Source organism: Leucoraja erinacea, chromosome 22 (assembly GCF_028641065.1).
Source record: "Leucoraja erinacea ecotype New England chromosome 22, Leri_hhj_1, whole genome shotgun sequence".
In the NCBI taxonomy this organism is placed as follows: Eukaryota; Metazoa; Chordata; class Chondrichthyes; order Rajiformes; family Rajidae; genus Leucoraja; species Leucoraja erinaceus.
Genome location: NC_073398.1, coordinates 29662791 through 29681367, shown reverse-complemented (window position 1 = coordinate 29681367; position 18577 = coordinate 29662791). Strand labels below are relative to the sequence as shown.

Genomic DNA, 18577 nt, shown 5'->3' with positions numbered 1-18577 from the left:
AGGATGAAGATTAGGGGTCTTGGTGGAAGAAAGTAGTTTTTTGCAATGGAAATTCTATGCCACGAGATTGTCAACTGACTGTTGCAGGGAAATGGAAAGCGTAACAGTGTTATTAATCCACACTACGCACTGCAAAAACTTATCCAAAACTAATGTTTCTAAGTGATAAAGTAGAAGATATAACTGTTAACAGCAGATGCTGGAAAGCACATCAGGTCAGTCAGCATCTGAAAAGGAACAGGACATTTTATTATTAATTACTTCATCCAAACCTTTCTTTGTATAGGATGTAAAGTGATTATAGGTTAAACATTTATTTCCTTGAATCCAGCCCCAGATGTGGATTGAACCATCACACTGTACTTTCTACTTCATATCTCTCTTTCCCTTTCTAAACTTGTACATTCCACTTAGGCCATCTCTGCTTACTTGACCTCTTTGCTAGGTAATTTACTATACAGAGTTTGTACGCGCTCCCTGTGACCACATGGGTTTTCTCCAGGAGCTCTGGTTTCCTCCCACACTCCAAATGTGCAGGTTTGTAGGATAGTGTGTAGGATAGTGCTAGTGTACAGGCATCGCTGGTCAACGAGAACACTGTGGGCCGATGAGCCTGGTTACAAGCTGTATCTTTAAACTAAACTAATCTGCCACTCTTGATCCCCTAATTTAGGCACTGTTATCATTCAGTAGTGCTTTAGTCAGATACCATTCCTTTATCTTAGAAAAACATTCAAGTCATTTTTTTTTTAATTACTAAATTTCATTTCTTTATAGCATCCTCACGTGGTTTCCCACCTCGCTTTTGAAGTTCTTTACTTAAATTCTTCCATTCAGCCTTTGGGCATATGGCAGTCCTGAGACCAACTGCAATGGTTGAAATCATAAGGCAAGCAGACAGTGAGCATGTTGCAAGTCAAAACCATTCAGTTAGATAAGATAAAAAAATATGAGACTTGTAGAGTTTATTTTATTTGAGGTGAATTAAGCTTGCAATGCCTGCAGTTTTGTCCATGCCTCACAGCCTGCGAACTGAAAAGGCAGTTAAGAATCATTCATATCAGTGGGCATAGAGTCATACTTGTGCAGATTTCCTTCCCTGAAGACATTGGTGAGCCAGATGGGTTTTTAAGACAATCGGTGGTTTCATGTAACCATTGCTGATCTTAGCTTTGTTAAATTACATCTATTTAATTACAACAAAATGTTGCAGTGCAAAAGGATCTGTGAATCTTAGTACATGAAGCACAAAATGTCAACGTGCAAATTAATAAGGCAGGCTAATGGAATATTGGATTTCTAGGGCAGTGGAGTACAAATGTAGGTTTTGTTCTTCGGTCAAAAGAAGAGTCCCGATCCAAAACTTTGTATGTCCATTTCCATCTACAAATGCTGCCTGACCCACAGAGTTCCTCCAGTAATTTAATTTTTGCTCAAGATTCCATCATATGTGCTAAGCACATATTATTCAACAAAGAGTGAATCAGATCAGTGTCTCCTGGGAAGTTTTGATGCAGTTTTACAGGGCTCTGGTGAGACTCAGACTGTGGGATTCAAATTCCTATCTGTGGGTCAATGATTCCAGTTTTGTTAGCTCAACTATATCACTGTCAAACAACTTTGTACAATTGTTTTGCTCTGGAGTAGATTTTGGTCCAAATCATAGGAAGGATGTGCTAAGTACAGAGGAGATTTACTAGAATGTTTGGGTTTCAACAACTAAAACAGAGATAGGTTGAATCAGTGTCTTTATTCTCCGCAGAAGGTTAAGGGGGGGATAGAGGTCTTTTTGATGAGAGGGATGCAGAGTTGATTTACAAGCTTTTCCCTTTGAGAATAGGGAAGATTCAAACAAGAGACTCACTTCAGAATTAAGGGATTCAAATTCCTATCTGTGGGGGAATGATCTTTACCAGTTTTGTTGGAAGCTCCACTGGAAGTGGTGGAGGCAGGTTCACTGAAATGGAAGGTTATGGTACGAGTGCAGGCAGGTGGGACTAAGGGGAAAAAAAAAGAGATCTAGCAAGAGAAAGGAGGCAATATTATGCAAAATAAAATACGGATAATTAGTCCTACTTTGTTTGGTAGAGATGTATTTATTCATAAATATTGGCATGGCCTTCAAGTAGTTGCAACAATAATTTTGACTGCATTTCTTAGTCCAGGTATCCTCTTTTTTTAACCCTTCAAACATTTATAGCTCAACCTTTGCTTGACTATTACATTGAAATGAAAGATACGATGAGGGATATGCATGGAATGGTATAGTTGATGAATCTCAATATCCTTACTCTGAGGAGCTAGAATGTGGATTCAACCATAGTTGATTAAGTTATATAAGCTGATTTTTTTTAAATCATCCTTCCCCTTTCAAATTCCATTGTCCATACTAAGAAAGGTTTTGATGATGAATCTAGGTGAAATAAGAGTGTTTTATTGTCATGTCACAATTAGAACAATTAAATTCTTACTTGCTGCAGGACAACAGAATATGTAAACAATATGATAAACGAGAGGGAGAGAAAAAAGTTCAGTGTGTGTGTATATATACACACATACCCACTAGTACACACATACATCTATATAATTAAACATCTCATCTTGACCAAAACTGCACACAATACTCCAGGTGTGGTCTCATTATGGCTCTGTACAACTGCAGAAGTACCTCTTTGCTCCTATATTCGATTCCTCTTGTTATAAAGGCCAACATGCCATTCGCTTCCTTCACTGCCTGCTGTACCTGCATGCTTACTTTCATAGACTGATGTACAAGGACCCCAGATCCCGTTGTACTTCCCCTTTTCCAAACTTGACGCCATTTAGATAGTAATCAGCCTTCCTGTTTTTGCTACCAAAGTGGATAACCTCACATTTATCTGCATTACACTTAATCTGCCGTGCATCTGCCCACTCCCCCAACCTGTCCAAGTCACCCTGCATTCTCATAGCATCCTCCTCACAGTTCACACTGCCATCCAACTTTGTGTCATCTGCAAATTTGCTAATGTTACTTTGAATCCCTTCGTCCAAATCAATGAGGTATATTGTAAATAGCTGCGGTCCCAGCACCGAGCCTTGCGGTACCCCACTATTCACTGCCTGCCATTCTGAAAGGAACCGGTTAATCCCTACTCTTTGTTTCCTGTCTGCCAACCACTTCTCTATCCATGTCAGCACTCTACCCCCAATACCATGTGCCCTAATTTTGCCCACTAATCTCCTGTGTGGGACCTTATCAAATGCTTTCTGAAAGTCTGTGGTACTGTGAAACACTTTTAGTCATGTGCTATCCAGTTAACAAAGACTGTACATGATTACAATCAGCCTGTTAACAGCATACAGATCCAGGATAAAGGATATTGCTGGGGTAAGGTGAGAAGAGATGTGCTGATCATACACACTGACAGAGTACTTGGACAGAATGGCTTTGTTCCGTGGTGATGAAATACTTTTTCTGTCGTCCACTGACACTGGAGATATATTAGGTAATCAAGTTTACAGTTCCAGATGATGAGTAGGCATATTCTGTTAAACTCCTCTATAAGAGTAAATGTTCCTTTCTAACACAACGCTGGCAAAACCAGATGGGAATGTGCTTAGCACATATTTATTCAACGAAGAATAAACCTCATCAGTTATCCTGAGGGCAACATATTTAAATAGGTTCTTGCTCTTCCTTGCACACATCAGTCCAGGGAGTGTAATTAACAGTAAATGGCTGCATAAATGTAACAATAGCTTTCATAAAGGTTTGAAGTAAGGTTGCTGAAGGAAATGGGTGCCCTGAGAAATAACAAAGTAAGACAAATGGTGAGCATCCAAATCCTTGACTTGCTTTGAAAAGAGAGCAAATGACTATATAGCTGGTTTAACAGCTGGGTGTAAGGACAGTCGCTGTGTCTGATATTTTGGGACAATCGTATTTGCCATGATGGGGCCAGGATGATCTTAAGGTCATAAGTGACAGGAGTAGAATTAGGCTATTCAGCCCATCGTCTACTCTGCCATTCAATCATGGCTGATCTATCTCTCCCTCCTAACCCCATTCAAATGAAACTTACCCGATATCACGGCCCGCGTCACCCCTATTCCTTCCCAGTGTAGAATGTAAAGGTTGTGGCTAATTTTCAAGTAATTGGTGTTGATCATGAATGACATATTATCCGGTAATAGTATTGGTCATAAAGTCATAAGTGATAGGAGCAGAATTAGGCCAGCTGGCCCATCTAGTCTACTCCGCCATTCAATCATGGCTGATCTATCTCTCCCTCGTAACCCCATTCATTCAACAAGTCATCAAGCTGTATATTTACAGAAATTATTGGATTTTCTATGTATTTCACAAATAATAAATGTTCCATTGCAAACTTTTGCAGCTATTTGATGCTTTTGCTCAACCTAGAGTTGTGTACAACACTCACTATTGAAGTATGTAGGAAGGAACTGCAGATGCTGGTTTAAACCAAAGATACACACAAAACGCTGGAGTAACTCAGCGGGATAGGCAGCATCTCTGAAGAGGAATGGGTGATGTCTCGGGTCAAGATCCTTCTTCAGATTGATTAGGGATAAGGGAATCGAGTGATATGGACGATGATGAAGAGAGATAAAGAACAAGGAATGAAAGATATGCAAAAAAGTAACGATGGTAAAGGAAGGGAGGATTCAGGAAATGGGTGAATTCTGAATTCATAGAATAATCAAGAAAACAAATTAATATTAGCTAAAGTGTTATCAAGAAAAAACAGGGGGAAATGAAGCTAAGAGCACCATATTTGAATCGGAAACAGATTTTATTCGCCAAGTATGTTTTGCAACATTCGAGGAATTTTACTGGCCAGATCAGTCATACAATTAAAAGCAACAGACTCAAAAACACATTTTAACATGAACATCCACCACAGTGACTACTACACATTCCCCACTGTGATGGAAGGTGAAATAAAGTTAAAGTCTCTTCCTTTTGTTCTTCCTCGGAAGGGGGTCTCGAGCCCCGGTTGACAGGACGAACTTGGCTCCCATAGCCGGCGGCATTCGGGCCCTCCGCGTCGAGGCGATCTGCTCCCGCATCGGGGGGATGTCAGCTCTCCCGCGCCGGGCCATCGAACCTCGCATCGGGGCTGGTCGAACCTTCTGCGGCTTTGGAGCTCCCAACTCGGCCTCTCCCGAGACTGCGAGCCCTTGTTGTTGATTCCGCGGTGGTCGTGGTGGGAGCGATCCCAGGCAAGGGATCCGCTCCTATGTTAAGTTCGAGCTCCGCGGTGAGGCTCACAACAGTCCGAGGCGACTTCCAGCTCCAGCGATGGTAGGCCGCAGAACCCGGAGAATGTGATCCGAAAATGGATCACATCTCGGGAAGGTAAGAACTTGAAAAAAAAGTTCCCCCAATCCCCCCCCCCCACATAAAACAAACTTGTAACAGACGCTAAAAATAACAAAAAGGTGAAAAAACGAACAGACTACCGGCAGGGCTGGCCATCTCCCCGACGCCCCTGGTGTGCAATGGTCTATAATGTCAAAAGCATTGTTAGTATTTTGGCAACGTTAACAGCTGACTAGGCTGGGTTTGTAATTCAGTTCACTATCAATTACGTTTTACGTTTGTGGATGGTTTTATGAATGATCTTTAACCTCATTGTGGGGGACAAAAGAATGTTAATAGTTTTAATTGTGATGTTTTTTATTGATGAGCTCTTCCTTTCCCTTCAAAGCTTTAATGAAAACATATCATTATTGTTACAGAGCTGCCAATGCCAAAGAGTCTGAAGTCTTAACTGGCAATTTGGGAGACAAACTAATACCACAAAATGAGATTTTGCGAGATGTCAGTGATCTAAAGGCTCTGGCAAACCTGCATGAGAGCCTGGAATGGTTAGCTGCACGGTTAAAGGGCTTCTTCTACAGTCTGCCAACAGCTCAGTGTAAGTATGTAGCTCAGACTGTAACACAAGTTGCAGTGTTCTGATTCGGCCTCATAGTATGAATTTGTCTGAGTTTAACATCTTCTTTGGTAACGTTGCAGACTGGAATAGATGTTTGTGCTCTTTCTCTGTGGCTTGTTTGTCCCTTATCATCACCACCGCTCACCCACCTATCCCCATCATCATGGAAAACAAAATATTCTGTTGTGGTGCTGCAAGTAATAATTTCATCAGGGACATATGACAATAAAACACTCTTGACTCGTATATATCTTGTGTATCTCTTGTATCTCTCTCAGCTATACTGACATCTCACAGCTATACATCGCCACCACTTATTTTGATTGCGTTACTGCTGATATATCATCCAAAATGGTTGTCCAACATCAAGTTTAGTATTGGCTCTAGCCTTCTCCTCCAGCCTCATATTAAGAAACCAAAGGCATTATCTTTGACTCGTTGCAAACTCGCCGATCCCATTCCATCCTCAACCACTCAATCAAAATGTAACCTAAACTTTCTGTTCAATCCTAAATTGATGTTGTAACTGCATCTAGGCCGTGGCAATAACTTTCCACTTCCACTGCAGTAACATCATTGGTGTCCATCCCACTTCCAAACCCCATGTCTTTGTCACCTCTTAACTTGCTGGCTATCTGCATCTCATAAACCTTTCATCCGCGATGTGATCCATTTAATTCCACCCTCTACAATAGAGTGGTAACTTTCCAGTATTTCATATTAAACTACCCATTTTGCTCTTACAATCCCTTCATGACATTCTCTCTTCTGTTGTTAGTAACCTCCTTCCTGTCCACACACTTGATGCTCCCAAGCTTCTGTTTCTCTCTCATTTTCCCCTTGTAAAGTTTTTGACCTTTGACCTTGACCTAATCCTCCCTCCAATCCAACTTTTTCAACTTTGTTACTTTCAGCAATTCCCATCCTAAGCTCTGGAAGTTTCATTCTAAAACAACCAGCGTCGTATCTTTCCATCCTCACACTTCTTCAACTCCTCTCTTCATTTATGACCATTAAAACCCTTTCTCAGTAACTTGTAATAAAAATGCCTTGGTCTAACACCCCGGTGAAATCTTAGGCAGCTTTCACCCTTAAAGATACTTTGCAAATGCAAGATTTTCCATGGTACTCATTGTTTTACAGCTTATAATGGCAACAAATTTGTGCACAACAGTGACCAACAACCCACAAATGGTAAATGGATTGTTACTAGTGGTATACATGGCAAGACCCATAGGTGAACAGCTCCAGTGTTCTTTAAATACTGTAGCAGGGACGTTCACATCAACCTGACAGTTGAAAGAGTATGGGTTTGATGCGCCTTACAAAAGATAGCATCTCGTACAATGCGGTACAACCTCATTATTGCACTTAAGCATTGCATGTTTGTTTTGGACTGGGGCTCGAGTCCACAATGCACTTACAGCCACAGGGTCAAGGCTTCACACGAAGTACAGTGCAATGACTACTTGAGCTTAATTTTTAACTTAAAAAAAAATCCAAATAATAACTCATACTTCCATGTACATAGTAACCAGTGTGTACCGTTCCTGCGATATCATTAGCAGCAATAATATTAAACGGGTACTATGGTTTAAAGCACCGAGAAAAACAGAACAAAGAATTCTACTTGTAAAAAAAAATAATCTAATTAAAAAAGGGAAGGTGGCGTTTTGTGGCATGTTTACCATCAGTGTTCTTAAAACAGATAAAAACTCAATAATCCATTACTGTATGTATGTTATAATTAACATTAATATAAAAACAGGATGGCTAATAGGAGTGCTTTATCACAGATGACAGTCACCTCGCTGTTCATTATTACTGTTTACTGAGTAGATGGAAGTTGTGTAGCTGCTGTCTTATCTGGAGACATTCAAAATTGGTTTTCATTTTATTAGGCTATTCAAGGAGGAAAATTATTTTTTTTATTAATAATACAAATAATTTTCCTTGTCACATAATGTGAAATGTAATAAATTAAAACTCAAAGTAACCCTTTGAGTGTTGAATTCTTCCCAGAACTGTGCTGCCTTAGTTAATATTCTCTGTCAGAAAGAGGTTTTCTTTATATTGAATTTATTGACAATGGTCTACCTGAGGTAAGGAAAATTAAGGATTAAATGAGAGTGGCAAAGCGGGTGAGTAATGTATTCTCAGGATTAGAGTTTCAGTAAGAAAGTCTGCATTAATTTCTCAGACCCGGACATCCGTTGCGATCCATTTGATGAGTTATAGAGAGTTATAGGGAGAGGTTGTGTAAGCTGGGATAGAGATTCCTTGGTGCGCAGGAGGAGGAGGGGTGATCTTATTGAGGTGTATAAAATCATGACAGGAATAGATCGGGTACATGCACAGAGTCTCTTGTCCAGAGTAGGGGAATCAAGGACCAAGGTTTAAGGTGAGTGGTAACTATTTCACACATAGGGTGGTGCGTATATGTAACAAGCTGCCAGAGGAGGTAGTTGAGGCAGGAACTATCCCAACATTTAAGAAACAGTTAGACAGGTACATGGAGAGGGCAGGTTTGGAGGGATTTGGACTAAATGCGGCCAGGTGGGACTAGGGTAGCAACAGAGATCCTGGCACCAGCATCCTTATAAGAATGATGAAGGAAAGCCTCATTGCTTAGATTCGCATGTTAAAAAATCGTCAGTTGATCTTGGACTGGATGCGTCTTGGGTCAATGTAGGTCAGAGCATCTCCTTGAGAATAGTACAGAAAGCAAATTAGCATCTATTGAGCTAACTCTTAGCCAATGTTTATTAACTCCAAAATCGAGATTGGTAAGAAAATTAGTAAAAAAAAACGGTGTCTTGATTCAGGTTTTCTCCAATCTTTTCTCATAATTTGAGCTTGCAGCACCAGAGATCATGATTCTTCTGTTGCAGACAGCAACGCATGAATTTCTTCCAGTTTACTTCTGCCTGCAAAGCTGCACTCAAGATAAACTTTGTCCAGGGTGTCACAATAGCTCGAACATGACTTCTTGAACGTAATTTAATTTAACTTTATTTAACATTTTTTTTTGCTGATATTGATTTTCAACAATCCAAAATGCTCAATAAACCTTTTGGGAATTAAATATCATGTTTTTCTGCTTAATACTTTGTAAAATGCACCTCCTCCACAAATTATTGATTACTCACACAGCTCTGAGGCCACTGTTGCCTTCTTTGGTTCAGTATCCATTTAAACATTCTATCCAAATTGTTTTTGTACTAACATTTAGTTTGATATTTGTGAGCAAGGCCATCCTACCTTTCCTTTAAAAATAATGATATTGCAGTCAGGATCCAGAATGCTATAATAGAGGACTAGGTTAATGACACTCCCAAACACACAGAGACCTCTTGCACTGAGAGACCCCAGATGCAAATGTTCATGTTAAGGGAGCAGAATTAGGCCATTCGGCCCACCAAGTCTATTCCGCCGGACTCATGGAATGTAGACCATAAGAGTTCAATCCTCCTTATACCCAGGAATATTTCCCACACCCAAAGATCACCCTCCCATGCGCACCAAGAGATCACCAAACCCACAGAAGCTGCCACCAAACACTCTCGCAGAATTAAATTGATAGAAGCTGAAAGGACAAAATATTATTTTATGTTTTATGCTCTTTTACATTGCTGCCCTTGAATTTTGCCAGGCTTTCATCTTGTGTTAAGTACTGCATATTCAACAGGATGTTGAACAGGCACCAAAACTCTGTGTAAATTTTCACCTGGCCCATAAATACTGGGAAAGCAGGATTTAACAGACTTTGGTAGCTTTGTAATCTAACTTTGATTCAGCAACAAATTATCTACATCCAGGACCTGCTGTTTGCTTTGGTACCCATGGGATTTGAAGGACACAAATTGGTTGACTTGACTTTCCATTCCTACTCACAGCTTAACAAAGTGGAGAAATCTTTTGTTTGATCAGCAATAGAGTTATCAAACAACATTGCAAATCACCACATCCTACCTTCACCCGCCATCCGAGCAAACATGCACTTTCAACCTGCGTATTGGATAAGGATGCAGAAAATGCTGGAAAAACTCAGTGTCTGTTATTTTTTTCATTTTCATCGGATAAGAAAACTGGCTCACCTTCTTTTCATCCCCTCCTGGCCAAATATACCGGTTATCTATTAAGATAAGTTAAATGACCACATATTTGGGTTTTAACCTAGGGATTTTTGTGCCTATATCTGGAGGTGCTTTACCCATAGAGAGATGCAAAATCTGACATTTAATTCAGGAAATCGAAATGGATTTGAACACTGAAGTGCAAATCAAAAAAACGTGATCATAAAGAAACACTTATACCTGGCAAAGCCTGAGAGATTCGGATTTTTTGATGATTGCAGTGAGTTTATGTGTTATTGTTGGAGCAGCAAATGCCATTCTTTCACATTGTTTTAATGTGACAATTCATTAAACAGTAATAGTAAGTAAACCCATGGAAACATTAATTCATGAAAATAACATACTGCCTTTGTTTAACTAGCATTTTATCACAGATGACAGTCATTCTGCTGTTCATTATGATTGTTTACTGAGCTGATGGAAACCACAGGGCTGTCATTTTATCTTCAGACGTTTGAAATTGCTTTTCGTCTTATTGAAATCTCCGGAGTTCACATAGGTGTTCAAAAGTAAATTGCAGAAGGAATTTTCTGAGTGAATTCTGTGTAGTCATGGTAAAATAACAAATAGTTAATTGCATTTTTAATTGAGGTGCTTATGGCTTCACAAACTTAGCATAGATTGACTGCAACATGAGCCAGACAGTCCAGTTTTGTGTGTGGACGGTCTATACATTTACAGCGTGAACTCAGAGTGAAGTGTTTAATTTTCATATGTACCGGCAACGGAACAACATAATTCTTACTAGAAGCCTGTTACAGGCCTGTAAACGCGGTACACAATTCATAGAGATAATATATAGTAAACAAAAAAATAAATAAAATACTAATCTCAATAGTAGCGCAGAAAAGAATTCCCAACTCCTTAGTGCAGCCAAAGGCAGGCCATAATTCATAGTTGACGTTCATGTTGTGCAGTGTTCAAGAGCCTAATGATTATTGGGAAGAAGCTATTCTTGAACCTAACAGTCATGGTTATTAGACACCTCTACCATCTTCCCGACGGTTGGAGTGAAATGAGAGCATGGGCAGGATTGTGTGGATTGCTGGCTGCCCCAAAAAGCAGCGTTTCCAAATGGTCTCTTTGATGGTGAGGTGCCCATGGTGGACTGGGCAGTATCCACCACTCTTTGTGCAGAATAAACCCCAAAGAAACACATGAAACTGGCATAATGAGCAGAGATTAAATTGCTGGAAGAGCTCGTGGTTCAGGCAGCATCTATGGAAGGAAATGGACAGATGACGTCTCGAGTTGGGGCCTTCAAAATGTATTTTGTGTGTTGTGTTGCTTTTTATCGGTATGACTGTACGGCAAATCAAATTCCTCATATGTTGCAAAACATACTTGGCTAATAAAGTCATTATGATTATGAAAACCCAGACAGGCCACAGTTTAAGAATATGGGGTAAGCCATTTAGAACGGAGACGAGGAAACACTTTTTCTCACAGAGAGTTGTGAGCCTGTGGAATTCTCTGCCTCAGAGGGTGGTGGAGGCGGGTTCTCTGGATACTTTCAAGAGAGAGCTAGATAGGGCTCTTAAAGATAGCGGGGATATGGGGAGAAGGCAGGAACGGGGTACTGATTGGGAATGATCAGCCATGATCACATTGAATGGCTCGAAGGGCCGAATTACCTACTCCTGCACCTATTGTCTATTGTCTATTAATCAATGATGTTTACAATTACACATCAGAGGTATTTTAGAGAGGAGTGCAGCTGGTAGTTGATGAACACAGGGCATCTGTATAGGGAAAATCCAAATTAAAGCTGCATCCAAAAACGAAGTCAGTGCTTCCAGGTAGAAAAACAACACGGGGGAGAGAAATCCTGATCTCTAAGGATTTTTCTGACTGGATCTGTAAGCAGTGGTGTACCACTGAGGTCAATGTTAGAGCCTTTATTGTTTGTCAGAGATATAATTGATTTGGATGCGATGTCTGTGATCTGATAAATATGTTTGCTTACGACAGTAAGGTTGGAGGTGTTGATTACAAAAATAATTGCCTAAGGATAGAGAGGGTTATAGATCAACTTAAAAACTGGGTGGAGCGGAGACAGATGGGATATAATCCAGATAAATGTGAATGTGGGGTAATGCATTTTGGGTCATCTAATACTGACCAGACGTTTACAGTAAAGAGCGGGAACCCATGTAGTATTAATGTACAGAGGAACCTTGGGGTGCAAGTGCATAGCTCCCTGTAAATAGAGATAATGGACATGATAGAGAAGAAGGTTTTTAGCTTGCTTGCCTTCATAGGCAGAGGTATCAAGTATAGAAACATAGAAAATAGGTGCAGGAGTAGGCCATTCGGCCCTTCAAGCCTGCACCACCATTCAATATGATCAAGGCTGATCATCCAACTCAGTATCCTGTACCTGCTTTCTCTCCATACCCGCTGATCCCTTTAGCCACAAGGGCCACATCTAACTCCCTCTTAAATATAGCCAATGAACTGGTCTAAACTACATTCTGTGGCAGGGAATTCCAGAGATTCACCACTCTCTGTGTAAAAAATGTATTTCTCATCTCAGTCCTAAAAGATCTTCCCCTTTATCCTTCAACTGTGACCCCTTGTTCTGGCCTTCCCCAACATCGGGAACAATTTTCCTGCATCTAGCCTATCCAACCCCTTAAGAATTTTGTAAGTTTCTATAAGATCCCCCCTCAATCTTCTAAATTCTAGCAAGTACAAGCCGAGTCTATACAGTCTTTCTTCATATGAAAGTCCTGACATCCCAGGAATCAGTCTGGTGAACCTTCTCTGTACTCCCTCTATGGCAAGATGCCCTTCTTGCCATTGAGGTTGAGACATCATGTTGTTGCAGTGTCAGACAGTGATTAGGCCGTATTTGGAATATTGTATGCAGTTCTGGACACCACACTACAGGAAGGTTAAGGAAGCACCAGAAAGAGTGCAGAAGAAATTCACCAGGATGTTACTTGGAACAGACCTTTCGTTAAAATCAGATGTTGGATAGGCTGGATTGTTCTTACTGGAAATTGAGGGGTGACTTTATAGAGATGTATTAAATTATGCCGGGTATGGATAGAGTAGATAGGCTTTTTTCCCAGGGAAGGGGAGTCTAAAACTAGATGACAAAGGTTGAGGGTGAGAGGGGAAATATTCAGAGGAGATCAGAGGGGTAAGGTTTTCACACAGAGGGTGGTGGGTAAATGGAACAAACTGCCAGAGGAGGTGATTGAAGCAGGAACAAACACAGCAATTAAAAAGCATTTGGACGTGTATTGGAAATAAATAGAAGGATATGGATCAAATACATGAAAATGGGATTTGCGTGGATAGATATCTCAGCCGACAAAGACGAATTGGGATCAAGCGTCTGATTCCATGCTGTTATGACTACAAACATGACCCTACGACTTTTACGCTACATTTGAGCGTCAGCTTTAGGACTTTCCCTTTTTGCATTTTTCAGAAACAAACTGATGAGACAAGAGCCAACAACCTAGATGACCTTACCAGCAGGATGGCTGTCCCCTGTAAGATTGTTTCTAGTAAATCAATGCAGTTATGTATGAAGAGGCATGATATGAAACAAAACGAATAAATAACAAGGACCTTTCCTTCTCCAGAAACCCATTTAAGCAATGACAATCGAAAAGTTCTCCTGTCTTCTGTCCTTAATGGTCCTGCTGACACAGAACTCATATTAAACATAGACACGGATGATTTAATAGAATTTCAAAAAAAATCAATTCTTTTTTTTAACAGATGCTGTGACAAAAGAATTCAATGTCCATCAATGCATGGAGCTTTGCTCTGTGAAAGACTACCCAAGGACAAAGTGACAAAGTCTTAAAGGTCAAATGGCCTGGTTTCCATCTGACAGCAGCCGGGGAGGTTGCTGACTGCTGTGTCCCGATTCCACATTCCAACACGGTTCCACATCACTTCAGCCACTGTCACCGTACACCGCTCACATTTAAAACGTTTTTATGGAAAGGAATGGTAAATGTGAGGTGTACAAGTAACCATTTTGAACCATTGGGGCAAGTTAACATTGAAGAAGAAAGTCTCAAACTAAAGGTCGGCACGGTGGCGCAGTGGTAAAGTTGCTGCCTTACAGCGCTGGAGACTTGGGTTCGATTCCAACTACGGGTGCTGTCTGTACGGAGTTTGTATGTTCTCCCCATGATCGCGCGGGTTTTCTCTGAGATCTTCCGTTTCCTCCCACGCTCCAAAGACATACAGGTTTTTAGGTTAATTGAATTGGTGTATGTGTAAATTGTCCCTAGAGTGTAGGATAGTGTTAGTGTGCAGTGATCGGTGCAGAACCGGTGGGCCAAAGGACCTGTTTCCGTGCTGAATCTCTAAACTAAACTAACTCTCTTTGAAAGTTCGAGAGAACTGTTGAAAATGTTCTAGATCGGGGGCAAGGGGGGCATGGGAACACATCCTGCGAACTATAAAATGAGTCAGCGCATCATGCGTTTTCATGAAACGTGAGTACAAGGCTGTACGTCTTCTACAAGGTCAACTGCATGGAGTGCACTCATCAGCTTCTGACTGCATGACGAGCACTCCTGATGGGTTGAACTAATTTGATAATTCTTACAATCTGACCTCATGACTTGCAGCATTAGAATTCTTAGTCCGTGGAGCAGGACCAAGAAGTGAGCGAGCCCAGTGATCCACAACCTTACTGAATGAAAGCCCCACTTGTTTGATTTGGTCAAATATCCCACCACCAAGAACAAACTGATGGCATTATGGGCCAGTCCTTTATGGAGTTGTGCATTCCCAGGAACTGCTAGTAACTCCATAGCGAGGGCAGTGAATGTCCTAAGCATGTTTTTATTTTGTTGGTGCACTTTCTTACTTAATTGACTCTATAATTAAAGCCTCATGGACACTTGTAAACTCTGACACTACCCCCAAGCTCAAGTAAATCACACCCCTTAGGTTGGGAACCATAGAGTTCAGTTTAGAGATACTGCGTGGAAACAGGCCCTTTGGCCCATTGAGTCCGCACCGACCAGCAATCCGTGTACTCAAGCACTATCCTACACTCTGTGGATGATTTTCAATTTTTTTCCAAAGCTGATTAATGTACAAACCTGTACATCTTTGGAGCATGGAAGGAAACCGGAGCACAAGGAGAAAACCCATGCAGTCACGGGGAGAACGTATAAAGTCCATACAGACAGCACGCGTGGTCAGATTGAACCCTGGTCTCTGGCACTGTAATGCCACAGTGGCACCCAGACTTATACTTTAATGGGGTTCAAAATCTGTGGATAAAGCGGAATGGCATACTTCGGTAAATCAGGGCTCAGGGTCACTGTTGCCGAATTTATTTCGGCTGAACCTACACTCTTCCTTCCCCATTAGATCATTCCACTATGAAGAAAACCACTCTTTTCCCAAGCTTGAATGAGCTTCCATTCTATTCTTGAATTATATTGTATCCATTTTGAAAGAATCCATTTGACAAGCAGTTCCATCACACATCAAAGTGCATCCAGACAGTGGTGACCTTGAACAGTTTGGTGCACTGCACCATGTAGTTTTTACAAATAACTGATCACGGTTTGTCCGATCAGTGGCATGTTTCCAGATTTTTAACTTAATCAGAGAGCCTCCGAGTCTGTGGGAGATGACAAATTACATTTAGCAATGGTTTTGACATCACATGAAATGGCCCTGAGCAGACAAGGCCAGCAGCTAGTGTGGGCCCTGTGTGCTTAAGCAGACCTGGCCAAGGGGCTGAGATCTGCCTCAATGTTATTTAAATGGCTGACGATTCCTATGAAATCCAAGCTGCTAACCTACTTTCAGTTGGGTGCTGCCTTCCAGTTTTTCCTCAGCCAATCTTACGTCTGCATCGTCTCAAGTATTTTAATTTCAAGGCCAGTATGTTTGCAAGCTTGAACAAGAAGACAATGTCTGACAGATTCTGACAAACAGCACTGCACCGGAAATCCAACCACTCTGGGCCATACTCACTCGTGGGATGCGTTTGGTGGACTCATTAAACTGATAAATCTGAAATTTGCAGTAGGTCCATGTGTTTGGGCATTTAAAAAATAATGGTAAATATTTGATGTGAAACCTATCTGACAGAGCTATAACAGAGCACTGGGTGTAAAGGTGGAACCTGATAAAGAGAAACATCAAACATCATAAATCAGTTACGCCTGTTTGTTTCTTTGCTTTAAATTCTGTTGAAAAATACAGATAGGAAGAAAATGAAATCCATGTAAATTAGTTTTGGTATCTGGGTGAAGATAGGGCAATGGCCTTTTGTTCACGTATTAAATGTTCAAAGTATTAGTCCTGTTACTGGTTGAAGGATGGATGGAGTGGGATTTTGTTAAACCGTCCAAAAGTGTTGTTTGAGGTTGTTTACTATTTGATAATCCAGTTGCTTACATATATTCCCATCTGCACCATTTATCAGCCCTGTAACAGCTTCCTATTTGTGCACCACCCGTAATGTTTTATTGTAGCAATGTAATTTATCCTTTAGAATATCATCAGTTCTGTGCAGTCGGATCATGCCGGCAGCATCTCATTGTAAGCCATCTAAATTGAGCTGGCCTCCAAGGAAAATTGAATAGATTAAAAGTTTCTATCTGTATGGTGTACAAAACAAGATTTCCCAAGGTTGCCGGCATGATCCGACTACACAGAACTGACGATACTGTAAAGGATAAACACCATGCATCAGTATAATAGACGAACGTTTTGTAAAGTGTGCATTTCATCCAGTTTTAGACCCCTACTAGTTAGAACGGTACAGTGGCTTTCTGTCCTGTGGTACTGAACCGTACAAATTAACTTGGATTGTGCTAAGACCTTCCTATTAACTATTCACTATTCTAGACCTGCTGGGTGATTTGGAATTTCAAAGTGGAAGAAATGCAAGAGAAGTTTTGATCGAGGGCAAGATGAAAAATCGGATCCCATGCATATGTCAGTATTTCCTTCACACCTCCATTCCCTCCATCCAATCCAATCCATTCACCTGAAGTCTCATCGAACAATGACCATCATCTTCCAGCTCTTCGAACAGTAGCAATTGTCACGGATGTGCCACTTGCCTGCTTGAAATGCTGCTCCTCTTTACACAACCTTTACTGATATTCCGTAAATAATGAGTTGGCATATTAAAGAAAAAAAACAGGAGCCCCAGGGAGAGAAATGAGTTAAGAGAATTTACCTAAAATGAAGAGATGAATGTTTTGACATTATACTTGATTAAAATTGTGTATCGCAACATTAATGCCAGAGAAGGTTTCACCATAGTGCTTTATTGATTGGCTCAGTTGCATTTTCCTCATTTCAATCAAGGTATTTTAAGGAATACATTCTCTCGGAGGATTTAGCTTTAAAGGAGCATTAAGCCTGGCAATGGGAGATATAATAAAACATAGAACAGTACAGCACAGGCTCAGGCCCTTCAGCCTACAATCACAGTGTCAACCATGATGCCACTTTAAACTGCACATGTGCCTTCATTTGGTTCATATTCCTCTATTCCCTGTCTGTCTTCGTGTGTCTGTCTAACAGTCTGTTAAATGCCACTGTGACATCTGTTTCCAGTACCACCCCTTGCTGAGTGCTCCAGACACTCACCGCTTTCTGTGTAAAAACTAAACTTGCCCCGCACATCTCCTTTATACTTTCCCCTCTCACCTTAAAGCTATTCTCCTTGCTATTTAACATTTCCATCTTGGGAAACAGTCTGAAGAAAGATCTCAATCCGAAATGTCAGCCATTCCTTCTCTCCAGAGATGCTGTCTGTCCCGCTGAGTTACTCCAACATTTTGTGTCTATCTTGGGAAACAGATTGATGATCTGTATCTCTCATATAATCTTATATATTTCACACAGAGAGTGGTGAGTCGGTGGAATTCTCTGCCTCAGAGGGCGGTTCTCTGGATACTTTCAAGAGAGAGCTAGATAGGGCTCTTAAAGATAGCGGAGTCAGGGGATATGGGGAAAAGGCAGGAACGGGGTGTGGCGGCTCCTGGTGACAACCCAAGGGCATAACGAACCATCGGCTCCAGAGGACGGCGTCTTGGTGTGGGAGGCGCTAGTCACGGGGTCGGTACTTGAGTTGGTATTTAAGGCCGGGCAACGCCCGTGTCTTGCGAGGAGTAGGGAGCTGTATTAGAGAGAATAAACACATCTAGTGCACACGACTCGTGTCCGACTAGTTTCTGGCTGGACTCCTGTGAGTCCCCCGCTACAAGGGTACTGATTGTGGTTGAATGGTGGTGCTGGTTCGAAGGGCCGAATGTCCTACTCCTGCACCTATTTTCTATTGTCTATTATAGGACAGCCTTTAGCCTCGGACACTCTAGAGAAAACAATCCATTTAGATTGTCTTTTGTGTATGAACTGTTGAGATTCATATAGTTAGATCAAAGATCAAAGCAGTTCCGGGTTCCTGGCTATCTGAGATGGAATTCAGCCGTCCTGTCTTTTTTTTCAATATTAACATGTTATTATTATATGTATATG

The 18577-nt window shown here is 41.1% G+C and overlaps 1 protein-coding gene across 1 annotated transcript in view; it reads left to right on the top strand.

The window, feature by feature from the left end:
* The window catches only part of exoc4 (exocyst complex component 4), a 362722-nt gene that overhangs the window by 323204 nt on the left and 20941 nt on the right, over positions 1–18577 (top strand). The window contains exon 13 of the mRNA XM_055653386.1: positions 5746–5924. Coding sequence (XP_055509361.1) covers positions 5746–5924 — 179 coding nt within the window. The remainder of the gene's footprint in view (positions 1–5745; positions 5925–18577) is intronic.